This window comes from Ictidomys tridecemlineatus, chromosome 16 (genome assembly GCF_052094955.1).
Source record: "Ictidomys tridecemlineatus isolate mIctTri1 chromosome 16, mIctTri1.hap1, whole genome shotgun sequence".
Lineage (NCBI taxonomy): Eukaryota > Metazoa > Chordata > Mammalia > Rodentia > Sciuridae > Ictidomys > Ictidomys tridecemlineatus.
The window spans coordinates 14,783,712-14,802,616 of NC_135492.1; the positions used below are offsets into that span (position 1 = coordinate 14,783,712).

Here is an 18,905-nt window from a genome sequence, read left to right on the forward strand (position 1 = left end):
TGTGCATGGCGAGAGAAAGGGATTTAGTTTTATTTTGTTGCATATGGATTTCCAGTTTTCCCAGCACCATTTGTTGAAGATGCTATCCTTTCTCCATTGCATGCTTATAGCCCCTTTATCAAATATAAGGCGGAACTGTGACCACTGGCAGATCAGGTGCAGTGGCCTGCTGAGGGGCAGAGCCGCCCCCTTCCCACGCACCAGCAGGGCAGTCGGACCTGGGACCCACTGGGCAGGTCAAGCCAAGCAACTTGCTGAGTGGCAGAGCTTCCCCACGCTCCTGCAGGGTAGGTGGACGTGCAACCCACCAGCAGAACAGGTCCATCGGCCTGCTGAGGGGCAAGCCCCCCCCCTCCCCCCCTGCCTGCAATGTAGATCAGGCCCAGCGGCCTGCAGAGGGGCGGAGCCGCCCCCTCCCCACCAAAGTTATTACTTTAATTGAACCACTTCAGCTGAGTTCCCAGCAAATGTGACTGCCATTGGGGTAAAGGTTCAGAGACCACATTACTTCATTTTTAGATGAGTGTGAGGTCATCCTGGGCAACGGAGTCCACCACTGTCTCAAGAAAGAGAAAAGAGGGGGAGCCTTGGTGAGGGTGTAGCTCAGTGGTAAAGCAGCCTTGAGTTCAATCCCCTGTGGAGACCAGTGACAGTGATTGGGAGACAAGTGTCTTAGATGGAGGTCTCTAATGACTTAATGGCAGTGGCATGCTTGGTGACTGGAAAAGTTTCTATGCAAAAGTATAGGATGCTTGGTTGCTATGGAAATGCTCTCCATTAGGGAGACTCTGTTGTGGGAGACTTTTCAGCTTTGACCTTATTCTCAGGCACAAAGTTTCTTGCTAAGTCAAACACATGGTTCACCAGTTCCACTGTTTTAAAAGAAGCTTTAAAATAACTTTAAAGGATGGATTTTCTTGAGAGCTGCAGGGTGCTCTTAACATTACACATTCCAACTATAGAATGTAACTGAGAAAATAGCTGCATACTGTTGCTAACTTTGTAACTTTCATAAATACAAAGAATAATGCTTACATAGTCTTTAATATGATCAATGAAAGATACACAATAAAGATTGCTGGTGTAATTCTTTTTTTTTTAGAGAGATAATTTTTAATATATGTTTATTTATATTTTTAATATTTGGTGGACACATTTTGTATTTTAATTATATGTAGTGCTGAGGATCAAACCTAGTGCCGAACACACGCCAAGTGAGCATGCTACAACTTGAGCCACATCTCCAGCCCTCCTGGTATAATTCTTTAGACCTGCTGCTCCATCATAGAGCAGTGCTCCACCCGATCCCAGATGTTGCATCTTCTGTGTGTGTGACTCTTTATTTCTTCCAATGTCCTATCAAACCCTGAAAGAACATGCTAGTTTGGCACACTTGTCACAGCAATCCCCAGTAGCAAAAATAAATAAATAAAAACCATCAATCTCTAATTAAATCACTTCATATGTTTTTTGATATGTTAAAACAAGGTACATGAAAACTAAAAATTCTTATAAAATCTAATGTGCTTCTCAGAATATTTAATAGTCTAACATTTTCTAATTCATTAAATATGAAAAAATCAGAGTTCTCTCTGGGCATCCTGAAATGTTTAAACATAGTCACTGATAATAACAGAGGAAAAAATAAAATACCAACTACAGAAATACAGATATTCTCTATCTCAACATTAGCCTTGGGTAGATTACTGCTACTTTGATGATCTGGTCCCGTCTGTAAGTATCCATACCCAATTCCAAATATAATGAAAGTTACTAATCCTATCTCATCAACAACTGGTATATATTTTGGCCTCAGAATTGGCTAATATTTGTTTTCTCTATTTTAATAGCATTCTAATGCAAATTGTCCTTATAACTAACAGGACCAAATAAATTCTCAAACTACTCATCAGCTTTTCACAAATGACCTGAGCAGAGACTCACAGCATCACGTTTTTTGCAGGAGCACATCGTAAATTGCTGACATCCTCCTCCAAGGTTGCTTGACATTCCTTAAAGACAGAAAAATCTGACACCTTTTAGACTGCACTGGACCAGGTGGTAATTTGTTCTTTATTTATCAGTTTCATTTGAGCTCCTCAATGACATCATCTATAAATCAGAGACCTCCATATGGAATTCCTCCAACAAAAGCTCTGAAAAGACAGGCACGTTTAGCACCTTCAGAGACTCCTGAAAAATAGAAGCTTTCACAAACTCTTTATGATAAGGACATTATGGCCACTTGTGATGACTACCAATTACAGAGGGTTCCCAGAGCAGAAAGCTGCTCCTCATGGACCTTGCAATATCATTACTTTTTAAAAATCATACACTTGATTTTAATTGAATTGGTGAATTTTACAGAGTTCCTGAATTAATAAACCATGCCTGAGAATCCAAAGAAGAAAACAATATAATGGACAAGCCCATCCACCCATCATATGGTTTAAAACTTGGTTTCTAATTCATTTTTCTTGGTTATACTGCGAACTGAACTCAGTGACACTCAACCACTCAGCCACCTCCTAGTCTTGTTTTCATTTATTATTTTGAGTTACTTGTTAGACACAGGGCCTCACTGAGTTCTTTACTCCTTGTTATCCAGGGGGGCCAGCTTTCAAATCACAACCCTTGGGCTAAGGTTGTGGCTCAGTGGTTGACAATGTGCCTAGCATGTGGGAGAAACTAAGTTTGATTCTTAGGGAAAAAAATGTGTATATATATATATATATATATATATATATATATATATATATATAATTTTATTAAAAAATGAAAAGATGGGCTGGGGATGTAGCTCAAATGGTAGCATGCTCACCTGGTATGCATGGGGTGCTGGGTTCAATCCTCAGCACCACATAAAAATAAAATAAAGATGGTGTGTCCACTGAACACTAAAAAATAAATATTAAAAAATTCTTTCTCCTTAAAAAAAGTGAAAAAAAGTCATAATCCTCCTGCCTCAGAATCTTGAGCCACTGGTACTTCAGGTGTATGCCAAAGCACCTGAAGATTCTCAAGAATTTGAGAATTTCAGAGTCTTTCATAAAATTTGAACAATATTGGAATCTAAGCCTGCTGCAAGTCTTTAAAACTACTAGTACACTGCACCATTAAATAAACCTCTCCATTTTATCTCAGTTTGTTCCACATAAGCATCACACTACAAAAGTTTGTGAGAAAATGCATACATGAAGGAAAATATGTGGTTCAAGGTCAAAGAGGTTACTTGTTATTATGACTGGCCCCCAAATTATGTCTTTGGTATGACAAAGAATATTTTAATTCTCATTTAATCATTGTACATTCTCACTATTTGCTTAGCTACAAACCCAAATCCATCAGAAGGTAGCCACCTACCTGCCAGCTCACATGACAAAACTACTGTCCAAAAGCGACAGGCAGGTTCTGTCAGGAGATTCTGTAGCCTTCCTATAAGTCTGATTCCTACACTGATGTACTCACCAAGACTGAACTCCTACAAACAATGCCCACACCCCAGGACAGCTGCATTCACTCCAGTCCCTCACACTGCCAAGGAGCAAGCCTGCAACTACTGCCTTTGGCAAATGGATTTATTACATAGAAGTCCAGACTGTGTCAAGTGCTCACACACCTCTATTCAATATTTCTTCTAAATCAAAGTTGTAAAACTAGGAAATTGCCACACCGACTCATTGGCTGCAAAGAAAGTTTTTGGAAATTTTGGGAAGCGTTCAAAACTACCTTTTAAAGATGAAGTTTTACTGGATGCCTTATGCTGTATTTATCAAAAACAGAAGGGCCACAGCACACTCTATTTGCCTTCCTTTTCAAATGAGCACTAAGACACAGCAAAAGGCTGGAACAGAGATAGCAGTGACAATCAACCCATCTTTGGCATGTTGGCAAACTTCAACATTTGGACACAAGTATGTAAGGAACTCTTACCAATAATCACACATGATCCATGACACCTGAATAGGTTGTGGGTGAGGTTTTGCTCAGGAGGCTTTGAATCATTGGGACAAGTAACTGAATCCTTTAGCCTGAGCAGAAACAGCCCACTCCACAGCAAGTACTGCACAATATAACCTGATTGGAGGCTGTAGCTTTATTAGTGATGTAGGGCACATGAGGCTAGACACCCAAGGAATGTTCCAGGAGCACATTGATTAGGTTCTGAGGGGTATCACTTAAATTTTTTCAGTTCACTGCTTGGAATTTCATTGATCTTTATTTACATCTAGTGAGACACGGATGGAGGTTTATATTTTATGTATTGGTATACATAAAGGTTTTTTTTTGTTGTTGTTGTTTTGATTAGTTCACAGAAAGTGCTTTGTGTACCACTTGTAAGATTAGTCAGAGGTCTTCCAAGCTTTGCCACAAAAGCAGAAGTCTGTGTTATAACCCACATTGAGATCTTTGCAAAATCATTTTCTGACATTCTGTTGAAAGAAAATTATGGTGAAGGTCTCCTAAGAAGCTTATTTAAGATTATTTGGTGGAGAAGGGAGAGCCGCTATATTAGGACACCAGAATGGGATGCTCCTTACCAAGCCTTTGGTCATGTAGTGTGTGTTAAGAAAACCATCACACAATTTTTTTCCAGGGCTACTGAGGTACTCTAAAACACAGAGAAAAATCAAGCCTGGGTTTTCTGGCATATTCCACCTAAGTATTATTCATGGGGAGAAAACCTAAATTGGATGTAGTTTTTTAAAAAAAATTCACTGGTATAAAAGACCTTTAAAAAGGAAGAGATCAGCGCAATTGTGGAAGAAACACCTGCAGAGCTACATCTGCTGATGTGGTTATTTGTGGGGTCCACACTCACAGCTGCAGCAAATTCACCACCTGAGCTACAAAGCGTTCAGTCCAAAATGCCTGACTAGCATGCACAAGGCAGGATTTGGTCCCCAGGACTGGGAAAAGAAAAGAGAAAGCAACTCAAGTATAGGGCAAAATATATTTTGAGAAAGCGCCTCTCTAAACAATATACACAAATGACATTGTTTTATAATTCTCTTTAATGTGCCTACATACAGCACAATACATGAGCCTTATAACAAGCACAAGTGACAAGAGTGATGGTCCCAGAGTCATCAATAGATCAATAAGCAATCAAGCAAAAGGAAGATGCCAGCTGCAGGGTACACAGACACATCCCTATGGTCCCAGCTGCCACCCTCACCCCATCTCAAAAAATAACAATTAAAAGGACTGTGGAGAAACTCAGTGCTAGAGCACTCCTGGGTGAAATCTGAACTAAGAAAGAGAGGAAAGAAGTTCAGAAGAGCCATTTCACCAATCTGTACCAAAGGCTGGAGTAGAGAGGCCTAAACTAACATATACAATATGTAATGAAACATTAGACACAAAAGACTTAAAATACGGAAAAATGGAATCTAACAATAAGAGAGATTTAACCCAGAGAAACATGTTGCTTTCAAATCTTCATGCTGATGCAATACTCCCCTCCAACCCAGTACCCTGGGTTGGAGGGGAGTATTTTAAAGTACTCTCTGAGTACTTTAAAAAAAAAAAGAAAGAAAAAAAGAAATGAAGGCACACACCATTGTCACACAGCTACAGTGGTTATCTCAAAATAAATAAATAAAATGAAATAAAATAAAATTTTCCTCATGTCTGAAAAAATTCAAATAGATCTGAAACAAGCAAAGTTCTCACCACATTTCTACATAAAGGGCTTTTTCCCAGTGTGATTTCTTAAATGCTGTTCAAAGGGACCTGGACAGTTGAAAGTGTTACTGCAATTTTTAAAGATAGAAAGGGGATTTTAACATGTGAATTCTTTTGTGCCTTTGGAGAAAACTCTCAAAGCTGAATACATCCCCATATGGCTTATCCTCAGCATTTTCTACACTATGAGTCTTTTCATACAACTGAAAAAAACTAGAACAGCTGAACCCTTTATATTTCTTACTTGCATAGGATTTATTCTTTTTATTCCAAAAAAATATTCCCAGTCCTTAGGAAAAAAATGAGAAAACTAGAAGATTTCCTACATTTCTCACATTCACAGGGCTTCTCTGCATGAATGTTTTCATATATAAGAAAGGAAATGAAGCTGACAGAATGTAGCAAATCCCCCAAATTCAGAGGGATTTTTTTTTCAATGTGAGTGAAATGGCTTTGAAGGCAACAGGGACAATGGAAAGATTTGTGATATTTTTCACATTTAAAGAGTTATTCAGTTGGAAGTTTGGTGTATGCCTTTAATTCCTCAGACTCGAGAGGCTGATTCTGAAGAATCAATGTTGGAGGCTAGCCTCAGCTTCTTAGGAAGACCCTAAGAAACTCAGCAACTCCCTGTCTCAAAATAAAAAGTAAAAAGGAACTGGAATGTAGCTCAGTGGTAGAGCACCACCAGGCTAAATCCCCAGTGGATCGATTGATCCTTTGCTCTCTCTCTCTCACACACACACACACACACACACACATTCACACACACACACAAACACACACACACACACAAACACACACACACACATACATTTTCAGCTGTGTGAGTCTCTCTTGTCTTTGAGGATGATATGAAATGTGATTTACCATATTTCACATTCAAAGGATTTTTCTCCAGTAAACTTCCTACATGTATATGAGTGAAACAGTAATAACAGAAGAGTTTACCAATTGTTTTCATGCATATGACTTCTATGAAGTATATGTTCTTTCACATGTGTGAAGCAGACAAGATGTGGCAAAGGCTTCTCCACACTGTTGACATTCATTGGGCTTTTCTCCATTATACATTTTTCCGTGTCTGTGAAAGTCACTGGATCTAGCAAAGGCTTTGTCACACTGCTTACATTATTAGGGCTTCTCTCCAGTATGAGTTTGTTGATGTGAGTGAAGGTAAGAGGACTGAGTGAAGGCTTTGCCAGACTGCTTACATTCATAGGGCTTCTCTCCAGTATGAGTGTGTTTATGCATCTGAAGGTAAGAGGCAGTAGTGTAGGCTTTTCCACATTCTTTACATTCAGAGGGCTTCCCTCCAGTGTGTGTTCTTTCATGGCTCTTAAGCTTATAGAATGTAGCAAAGGCTTTCCACATTGTTTGCATTCATAGGGCTTCTCTTCAGTATGTGTTTTTCCATGTTTATGAAGCTGACAGGATGTAGTAAAGGCTTTGCCACACTGCTTACATACATAGGAATTCTCTCCACTATGAATTATTTTATGTATGTGAAGGTCACCAGATCTAGAAAAGGCTTTGCCACACTGCTTACATTCATAGGGCTTCTCTCCAGTATGCACTCTTCCATGTATTTTAAGTTCACTGGATCTAGCAAAGGCTTTGCCATACTGCTTACATTCATAGGGCTTCTCTCCAGTATGAATTTGTTCATGTGAGTGAAGGTGAGAGGACTCAGTGAAGGCTTTCCCACACTGCTTACATTCATAGAGCTTCTCTCCAGTATGAGTTCGTTCATGTATCTGAAGGTAAGAGGCAGCAGTAAAAGCTTTTCCACATTGTATACATTCATAGGGCTTTTCTCCGGTATGCATTATTCCATGTATGCGAAAATGACGGGATGAAGCAAATGTTTTTCCACATTGTTGACATGCAAAGGGTTTCTTTCTAGTATGTGTTCTTTCATGAATCTGAAGACAACTAGATGTAGCAAATGCTTTTCCACACTGCTTACATTCATAGGGCTTCTCTCCATTGTGTGTTTTTTCCATGAATTTGAAGGTGATTAGATCTAGAAAAAGCTTTTCCACACTGTTTACATTCATAGGGCTTCTCTCCAGTGTGTGTTCTTCCATGAATCTGAAAACGACTAGATCTAGCAAAGGCTTTTAACACTGCTTACATACATAAGGCTTCTCTCTAGTATGTGTTCTTCCATGTTCATGAACTTGACAGGATGTAGCAAAGGCTTTGCCACACTCCTTACATACATAGGGCTTCTCTCCAGTATGAGTTCTTTCATGTTTGTGAAGGTCACCAGATGTAGCAAAGGCTTTGCCACACTGCTTACATTCATAGGGCTTCTCTCCAGTATGCACTATTCCATGTATTTGAAGTTTACTAGATGTAGCAAAGGCTTTGCCACACTGCTTACAATCATAGGGCTTCTCTCCAGTATGAGTTTGTTCATGTGAGTGAAGGTGAGAGGACCGAGTGAAGGCTTTCCCACACCACTTACATTCATAGAGCCTCTCTCCAGTATGAGTTTGTTTATGTATCTGAAGGTAATAGGCAGCAGTTAAGGCTTTTCCACATTTTTCACATTCATAGGGCTTTTCTCCGGTATGCATTCTTCCATGTCTGCGAAGATGACGGGATGAAGCAAATGTTTTTCCAGATTGTTGACATCCAAAGGGTTTCTTTCTAGTATGTGTTCTTCCATGATTCTGAAGGTAACTAGATCTAGTAAAGGCTTTTCCACACTCCTTACATTTATAGGGCTTCTCTCCAGTGTGTGTTTTTCCATGTCTGTTAAGGTGATAGGACATAGCAAATGCTCTTCCACATTGATTGCATTCATAAGTCTTCTCTCCAGTATGTGTTCTTCCATGTGCACGAAGCTTAGAGGATGTAGCAAAGGCTTTTCCACATTGTTTGCATTCATAAGGCTTCTCTCCAGTATGTGTCCTTCTATGTGCATGAAGCTGATGGAATGTAGGAAAGGCTTTTCCACACTGCTTACATACATAGGGCTTTTCTCCTGTATGAGTTCTTCCATGTCTGTGAAGGTCACCAGATCTAGCAAAGGCTTTGCCACATTGTTGACATTCATAGGGCTTCTCTCCAGTGTGTGTTCTTTCATGGCTCTTAAGTTTATAGGATATAGCAAAGGCTTTTCCACATTGTTTACATTCATAGGGCTTCTCTCCAGTATGTGTTCTTCCATGTATATGAAGCTGACGGGATGTAGCAAAGGCTTTGCCACACTGCTTACATTCATAGGGCTTCTCTCCAGTGTGAGTTCTTTCATGTATGTGAAGGTCACCAGATCTAGCAAAGGCTTTGCCACACTGCTTACATTCATAGGGCTTCTCTCCAGTATGAGTTTGTTCATGTGAGTGAAGGTGAGAGGACTGAGTGAAGGCTTTCCCACACTGCTTACATTCATAGGGCTTCTCTCCACTATGAGTTCTTTCATGTATGTGAAGGTCACCAGATCTAGCAAAGGCTTTGCCACACTGCTTACATTCATAAGGCTTCTCTCCAGTATGTGTTTTCTGATGTATTCTAAGTAATCTGGGATAAGCAAAGTCTTTCCCACATACCTTACATTTAAAATGTGCATTCCCTCTGTGTGTGACATTGTGCTTTTGAAGACTTATCTGTGAAATAAAGATTCGACCATCTTGTTTACATTCATAAAATTTCTCTCCAGAATCAGTTCTTTCATATCTTCTAAATAAAGAGGAGAAATGAAAGCCTTTCCCACATACCTCACATTGAAAAGGTTTATCTCCACTGTGTATTATCATGTGTCTTTGAACACCTGGGAGAGAAGAAGAGGCTTCACCACATTGTTGACATTCATAGGGTTGCCCCCCAGTATGAGTTTCTTCATGTCTTTGAATGTCATTGGAACAACTGATGACTTTTCCACATACTGTACTTTCATATGGTCTATATTCAGTTTGTAACAACATTTGTGTGTCAACACTTTTGAGAGAAACCAGAGATTTCCTATATTGTTTAAATTCACATGGCTTCTCTTCATATTCTTCACGCTTATAGTATTTGTGTCCAGAGTGAGATGTGATGTGCCTATGAAGGAAAGAAGGACATATGAAATCATTTGCACACAAAATGAAGTCACATGGATTTAATCTATTAAAATTTGTCTTTGTTTGGTTAAAAATTGGAATCGATTTGAAGGTTTCCCCACACTATTCTGTAGGGAAAGTTTGAAGTTTACCATAGGACTTCTTTGAAGAAGAAGTGACCAGCACATAATTGATACCTAACTCATTCACAGTTTTCTATTTTTTTATAGGTCTTTAAATTTCTACCAACATCACATAAAGGCTAGATTTTCTGACTTGTTAAAGTTGCCTGAAAATAAAGAGATTAAAAGGAAACAATCCTTTCCAACACAGCTTCTCTATGGCTATTATTCACATAGTCATATTCACATATGCAATTTCATAGTCCTTTTTGCATGTCAAATACTTTGAAAAGACTGAATACCTGTTACAGATAAGTATGTATTTCTGATAAAAAATATTATAAGAATAAATACATTTCAAATTATGCATACTTCTTCGGTTGGTTTGCTTTAAAAATTATATGACAGTTCTCAGATTCCCTCACGAATTCCTCTTGTGAGTAAACCTACAGTTACCTTAGGTTTCTTCCACAGTTTTCAATCTGACCTTCAGTGGTCTTGTCTTCCCACTTGTTTCCTAAAATGAGACAACATAATAATCATTATGAATATTTAGGACCTAGAAATGCTTGGCCAAATTGTAGGTGCCATTTATGCTTCAATAATTCATCAACTGATTTCCTTTTCACCTTCTACATAAATGAGCAAAATAAACATGAGTTCTCGATTTGATTAATTTTAAAACCATCATTATTACCTATAAAAGCCAGGTTTCTGAGGACTTCCAGCATCACATCTCTGTAAAGGATCTTCTGGGAAGCATCCAGAAAAGCCCACTCCTCCTTGGTGATGTTCACAGCCACATCCTCAAAGGTCACTGAGATCTGAAATATCCCACAAATGTATAGACAACTCCAAGACACATAATTATGAAGATATCCAACACAGAGAACAAGGAGAGAATATTAAAAACTATGAGAGAAAGAAGGCAGATTACATTCAGGGGTAAACCAATTAGGTTAATGGCTTATTTTTTATCACAGACGTTGAAAGCAACAGGATCCTGAAACAACGTATTTCAAACGCTGAAAAATAATGGATTCCAACTAAAAATACTGTATCCAGCAAAATTAAGCTTCAGATTTTACAATGAAATTAACATATTCCATGATAAACAAAAGATAAAAGAATTTGCAGCCAGAAAACCAGCACTGCAAGGCATTCTGAGCAAAACACTACAAGAAGAGGAATTGAAAAACAGCACCCAAAACTAACATTGGGAGGTAACCCAGTATAAAAAAGAACAAAAAATATAACCAAAAAGGAATAACGAGCCATATTAAAATAAATACATAAATAAGCATGTCTGGAAGAACAAACAATAGATCAATAGTAACCTTAAACATTAATTGCTTAAATTCACCAATAAAGAGACAAAGGCTAGTAACCTTGAATAAAAAAACGAATCCAACAATATGCTGCCTTTAGGAGACTCATATGACAGGAAAAGACATACACAGGTTGAAAGTGAAAGGCTGGGAAAAATCATACAATTCACATGGTCCTCTGAAGCAAGCAGGAGTTGCCATACTCATATCGAATAAAATCAACTTCAAACCTAATTTAATCAAAAGGGATAAAGAAGGCCACTATATACTGTTAAAAGGAACCATCCACCAACAAGACATAAAAATTATCAATATGTATGCACCAAACAATGGTCCAGCAACGTTCTTAAAACAAACTCTCCTCAAGTTCAAGAGTCAAATGGACCACAACACAATAATTACCAGTGACTTCAACACACCGCTCTCTCCTATGGACAGATCCACAAGACAAAAGCTGAATAAAGAAACTGTAGAACTCAATAACACAATTAATAACTTAGGCATAACCAAAATATATAAAATATATCAACCATCATCAAGTGGATACACATTCTTCTCAGCTCATGTGGATACACATGGATCCTTCTCAAAGATAGACCATATATTATGCCATAGGGCAACTCTTAGTAAATATAAATGGGTGGAGATAATATAATGGACCTTATCTGATCATTTAGAATGAAACTGGAAATCAATGATAAAAGAAGGAAGGAAAAATCCTGCATCTCCTGGAAAATGAACAATATGTTACTGAATGATCAATGGGTTACAGAAGACATAAAGGAAGAAATCAAAAAATTCTTACAAATAAATGAAAATACAGACACAACATATCGGAATCTATGGGACACAATGAAAGCAGTTTTAAAAGGGAAATTCATTGCCTGGAGTTCATTCCTCAAAAAAAGAAAAAAACCAACAAATAAATGAACTCACATTTCATCTCAAAACCCTAGAAAAAGAACAGCAAAACAACAGCAAATGTAGCAGAAGGCAAGAAATAATTAAAATCAGAATGGAAATCAATGAAATTGAAACATAAAAAAACATTGAAAAATTGATAAAACTAAAAGTTGGTTCTTTGAAAAAATTAATAAGATAGACAGACCGTTAGCCATGCTAACGAAGAGAAGAGAGAGAACTCAAAATCCCAACATATGGAATGAAAAGGGCAATATCACAACAGATACTTCAGAAATACAGAAGATAATTAGTAATTATTTTGAAACCCTATATTCCAATAAAATAGAAGATAGTGAAGATATCGATAAATTTCTTAAGTCATATGACTTGCCCAGATGGAGTCAGGAAGATACACACAATTTAAACAGACCAATGACAAAGGAGAAAATAGAAGCCATTAAAAGACTACCAACCAAGAAAAGCCCTGGAACAGATGGATATACAGCGGAGTTTTACAAAACCTTCAAAAAAGAATTAATACCAATACTTTTCAAGTTATTTCAAGTAACAGAAAAAGAAGGAGATCTTCCAAATTCATTGTATGAGACCAACATCACCCTGATACTGAAACCAGACAAAGATACTTCAAAGAAATAAAACTACAGACCAATATCTCTAATGAACATAGATGCAAAAATCCTCAATAAAATCCTGGTGAATCGACTACAAAAGCATATCAAAAAAATTGTGCACCATGATCAAGTAGGATTCATCCCTGGGATGCAAGGCTGGGTAAATATACAGAAATCAATAAATGTTATTCACCACATCAATAGACTTAAAAAACCACATGATCATCTCGATAGATGCAGAAAAAGCTTTCGATAAAGTACAACATCCCCTTATGTTCAAAATACTAGAAAAACAAGGGATAACAGAATCTTACCTCAACATCGTAAAAGGTATATATGCAAAACCTCAGGCTAGCACTATTCTGAATGGAGGAAAAACTGAAGGCATTCCCTCTAAAATCTAGAACAAGACAGGGATGCTCTCTATCACCACTTCTATTCAATATAGTTCTGAAAACACTGGCCAGAGCAATTAGACAGACGAAAGAAATTAAAGACATAAAAATAGGAAAAGAGGAACTTAAATTATCACTATTTGTGGATGATATGATAATATATCTAACAGACCCAACAGGGTCTACAAAGAAACTACTAGAGTTAATAAATGAATTCAGCAAATATAAAATCAACTCGCATAAATCAAAGGCATTCCTGTATATCAGCACCAAATCTTATGAAATAGAAATGAGGACAACCACCCCATTCACAATATCCTCAAAAAAAATAAAATACTTGGGAATCAACCTAACAAAAGAGGTGAAAGATTTATACAATAAAAACTACAGAACCCTAAAGAGAGAAATAGAAGACCTTAGAAGATGAAAAAATATACCCTGTTCATGGATATGAAGAACTAACATCATCAAAATGGAAATATTACTCAAAGTTCTCTATAGTTTCAATGCAATGCCAATCAAAATCCCAAGGGCATTTCTTGTAGAAAGAGACAAAGCAATTATGAAATTCATATGGAAAAACAAAAGACCCAGAATAGCAAAAGCAATACTAAGCAGGAAGTGTGAGTCAGGCGGTATAGTGATACCAGAGTTCAAACTATACTACAGAGCAATAGTCACAACAACAGCATGGTACTGGTACCAAAACAGGCGGGTGGATGAATGGTACAGAATAGAGGACACAGAGACCAATCCACAAAATTACAACTATCCTATATTTGATAAAGGGGCTAAAAGCATGCAATGGAGGAAGGATAGCATACTCAACAAATGGTGCTGGGAAACTCAAAAAAATTAACAACAAGAAAACAAATAAGGGCTGGGGATGTGGCTCAAGTTGTAGCGTACTCGCCTGGCGTGCATGCGGTCCAGGTTCAATCCATCACCTACAAAACAAAAATGTTGTGTCCGCCAAGAACTAAAATAAATAAATGTTAAAACTCTTTTCTCTTGGGCTGGAAATTGGCTCAAGCGGTAGCGCGCTCGCCTGGCATGCGTGCGGCCCGGGTTCGATCCTCAGCACCACATACAAACAAAGATGTTGTGTCCCCCAAAAACTAAAAAAATAAAATATTTAAAAAATCTCTCTCTCACTCTCTCTTTCTCTCTCTCTAAAAACTCTTCTCTCTCTCTCTCTCTCTCTCTCTCTCTCTCTCTCTCTCTCTCTCTCTCTCTCCCTATCTCTCTCTCTCTTAAAACAAAAAAACAAACAAACAAACAAAAAACCAATAACCCAATGAACAAATGGGCCAAAGACTTGAACAGACACTTCTCAGAGGAGGACATACAATCAATCAACAAGTACATGAAAAAATGCTCACCATCTCTAGCAGTCAGAGAAATGCAAATCAAAACCACCCTAAGATACCATCTCACTCCAGTAAGATTGGCAGCTATTATGAAGTCAAATAACAACAAGTGCTGGCGAGGATGTGGGGAAAGGGGTACTCTTATACATTGCTGGTGGGACTGCAAATTGGTGCGGCCAATTTGGAAAGCTGTATGGAGATTCCTGGGAAAGCTGGAAATGGAACCACCATTTGACCTAGCTATTGCCCTTCTCGGACTATTCCCTGAAGACCTTAAAAGTGCATACTACAGGGATACTGCCACATCAATGTTCATAGCAGCACAATTCACAATATCTAGACTTTGGAACCAACCCAGATGCCCTTCAATAGATGAATGGATAAAAAAAAAATGTGGCATTTATACACAATGGAGTATTACGCAGAACTAAAAAATGACAAAATTATGGAATTTGCAGGGAAATGGATGGCATTTGAGCAGATTATGCTAAGTGAAGCTACCCAATCCCTAAAAAACAAATGCCAAATGTCTTCTTTGATATAAAGAGATATAAAGAGAGCGACTAAGAACAGAGCAGGGAGGAAGAGCAGGAGAAAAAGACTAACATTAAACAGAAAAATGAGGTGGGAAGAAAATGGAAAGAAAAGGGAAATTGCATGGAAATGGAAGGAGACCCTCACTGTTATACAAAATTACATATAAGAGGTTGTGAGGGGAATGGGAAAAAAAAACAAGGAGAGAAATGAATTGTAGTAGTTGAGGTAGAGAGAGAAGATGGGAGGGGATGAAAGGGGGGATAGTAGAGGATAGGAAAGGTAGCAGAATACAGCAGTCACTAATATGGCATCATGTAAAAACGTGGATATGTAACCGATGTGATTCTGCAATCTTTAATTGGGATAAAAATGGGAGTGCATAACCCACTTGAATCTAATGTATAAAATACGATATGTCAAGAGCTTTGTAATGTTTTACACAACCAATAAAAAAATTAGAAAAAAAAAGAAAGAAAGAACTCAATTATCTAAAAATGTCACCATGGGCTGGAGATGTGGCTCAAGTGGTAGCGCGCTCGCCTGGCATGCATGCGACCCGGGTTCGATCCTCAGCACCACGTACAAACAAAGATATTTTGTCCGCCAAAAAACTAAATAAAATATTTTAAAAAATTCTCTTCTCTCTCTTTAAAAAAAAAATTGTCACCTTGTCCAAAAAGCAGCCTTACAAAGTTTTATAACTCTCAAAACAATCTTCTTAATAAACAGCAGGGGCTACTTTTCTAAGTCTCACAGCAAAATGAATATCCAATGATTGTCAAACTCTTCTTAACAGCAGCCGGTTCACTACCATAATATACAGTCATGAGACACATACCAATGTTCTGCTCAAGGACATTTTGATCAAGGGTGGGCCACATTTGCAATGATTGTCTGTTGTGAAAGAGATTCATTGTGCCTGTAGCAATGGTGGTGCAAACAAACCTAAGGCAGAAGCTCTTCCACAGTGTGGTAAAGCAACAAGTTTGTAGCCCAGAATTCTGAACTATCCCACACAGTCTGTGTGTGAAAGAGGCCACCACTTACATCTGTAAGCATGCTATGATGTCTGCACAGTGATGGAACAGACAAAGAAAATGTTCCTGCCACTTACACAGAAGCATACTCAAGGACTGAAACCATACAGAACCACCCCAAACAATGAAGAACCAACAATTACCCTCTGAGACATCAGCCCAACTCTGTCAGGACAATGATGCAGACAGGAGGGCTTCATGGACCTTCAACCAAACGGGAAGCACACTGAGGTTTCAGGGTCACAGCAACACTCCACAGGACATAAACCACACCCCTAAAAGTGGACCACCAGTGAAATCCCATGTATGCTCAAAGAATATGAGAGCTAAAGCAGAAATCAGATCACAAGAAGCTGAAAAGCCTCCAGGGAAAAAGACATTAAACACAGGGCTCTGAACAGACACAGGACAAAGAGGTGACTCAAGAAAAAAGGTGACCATTTTGAAAGAAAAAAATGTAAAAGTCCATCATAGGAATTTCATAGAGGACACCAGAGGTGGTGCTGTATTTGTATCTAAGTCATCCAACCCACATTTCAGAAAACAAGAGCTAAAAGCAACCAATGAAACTGCCACTTCAGAAAACCAGAGAAAGAAGAGCATGGTAAACCTAAATTGACCACAGGTAGGTAACAGAGAAGGTGTTGGTGAAACCACAATCAGGAAATCCGCAGTCTGCAAATAAAGTTCTTCATGAACATCTGCATCACTGATTAACCAACAAAAGGCTAAGAATACAGAGGACAGGGACTGGGGTTTTGGCTCAGTGGAAGACTGCTTTCCTAGTGCTTGGAAGAAACTGGGTTCAATCCTCACTGCCACATAAAAAGAAAAAAATAAAAAGTGTAAAATATACAATAATATTAAAGAAAAAAGCATCGAGGACTGAAAACCTACTAACAGATTTAAAAGTGTCATCGTCAACAGTGCATTGGGACTACAAGATTATCATAAATGTGCTTGACACAAATTAGACAACTGCAGAAACTGGACCACTTCTTTGAGAGATACAATCTCCTACAACTCACACAAAAGGGGAAATACACAAAATAGATGCATCCATGGCTGCTGAGAAAACCAGACTCAGAAACTAATTACTTCCTAAAAAGGAAAGGCAGGGCTCTGACATCTCAAACAGGCTTCCATGAGACACATAAGAACTGCCACCAGTTTTCTACTTTGTTTCCAGAACATAACAGCTGAGTTAACACCTCCTAAGTCTCCCTGAGGCATAAGTTACCATATTATCCAAATTAAATAGATGAAGAAAAGTATGAAACAGAAGACTATGAATGATGCTCATAAACATAAATGCAAATTTTAATCATAAATGCAAAAAACTGTACAATTAAGTCATCACACTCCAGGTGTCTATGCAAATGATGTGAAAATTATGGGCACAGGAACTCTCACTGCAGTGACTACAGCAGCCATATCCACAACGGCCCAAAGCTAGATGCAAGGAAGACGCACCATTCAATACTGAAATGAAAAGCTGAAGTTTAACCACACCAAAGAGCATCACCCAGAAAATGAGCTCTGCAGCCTGGAAAGATACAGCACCCTTAAAGGCAGACTGGAAAGTGAGAGAAGCCAGTTTGAAATGGCCAAGTGCAGTAAGATTCCAAGTCAAGAACATTCTGGAAAAGACAACATTATAGATGCACTAGCAAAACTGATGGGTGCCAGAGATATAGGAAGCAGAGAGGGAGGAAGAAATGAGGAGGAGTGATGAACAAGTGGAACACAGGATTCCCAGAGAAGAAGATTCTCTTCTGTATGACATTATCTTGTATACGACGTGACACACACAATCACATCACAAGGAAGAGGAACCCTAAAGTAAAGGATGAACTTTGGCTTATCCAAAATGTTGCTTCATCCATTCTCTTTATCCAATGTTCAACACCCTACACCAATTCAATATTTTGAAAACAGTGGAGACTATCAGCTGGAGAGAAGGGGTATTTGATATTATATGTAATGGCACATTTAAATGTCACCTTGATTGGATTAAAGGATGCTGATGATTAATGAGCTTCTGGGTGTGTCTATGAGGGTATGTCTACAAATGACTGGCATAAGGGATAGTGAGCCAAACTGGAGAACCTCCTTAAGCTAGGCAGCACCATCGAATAAGATGGTGTCTTGGGTGGAACAAAATTCTTCACTCTCCCAAAGTGGACTCTGTCAGTGATTCTCTAGTGAGTTTCTAGAATCTTTGCTCTGGACTAAGGCAGCACCATTGATCCCTATTGTTCTGTGGCTTCAGCCTCTGGGACTCTGCAGCTACTACTTCTCAAGCTCTCCAGCCTGCCGATGGCCACTGTGGACATCCACCTTCAGGTCAAGTACGCCAATCTAATGACTCCCCTTTGATAATCATACTTCCTCTTGATACTGTTCCTCTAGAGAACACTGACTAATAAACTATGTAAGCCTAAAATTGCTCATAAAAACAAAGTTTATCTAATAAAGAAGTAAATAAACTATCAAGCCATGAAGTTTTAAAAATGTATACATAAGAAACAATATTAATATGCTAAATACATTTTTTATAATAATGCAAAAATAAAGCAAAGAGGAAGAGTCATAGCTACAAATTTCAAAAGTATGAACAAAAGCAAGAAAACTGATTTTCAATACTATTTCATCTGGAAAGAAATTGGATGATAACTCTTCAAAACTCACTCTAACTGCTGGTGTAGTGGTGTGCACCTGTAATTTCAGCCACTAGGGAGGTCAAGGCAGGGAAATGGCAAAAGTTTGAGGCCCGTCTCAGCAACAGAGCAAGACACTCAGGAATTTAGTGAGACTGGTCTTCATCAAAAATAAAAAGGG

General features: G+C 38.3%; 1 protein-coding gene across 1 annotated transcript in view; it reads right to left on the reverse strand.

Moving 5' to 3' along the window:
• Positions 1-9,734, reverse strand: part of LOC144371474 (uncharacterized) — a 77,627-nt gene extending 67,893 nt beyond the window's left edge. Inside the window, 4 exon segments of the mRNA XM_078033781.1 lie at positions 6,702-7,037; positions 7,040-7,691; positions 7,693-7,814; positions 7,817-9,734. Of these exon segments, the coding sequence (XP_077889907.1) occupies positions 6,702-7,037; positions 7,040-7,691; positions 7,693-7,814; positions 7,817-9,623 (2,917 nt within the window). The 5' untranslated portion in view covers positions 9,624-9,734.
• Between the last annotated feature and the right edge of the window lie 9,171 nt (positions 9,735-18,905).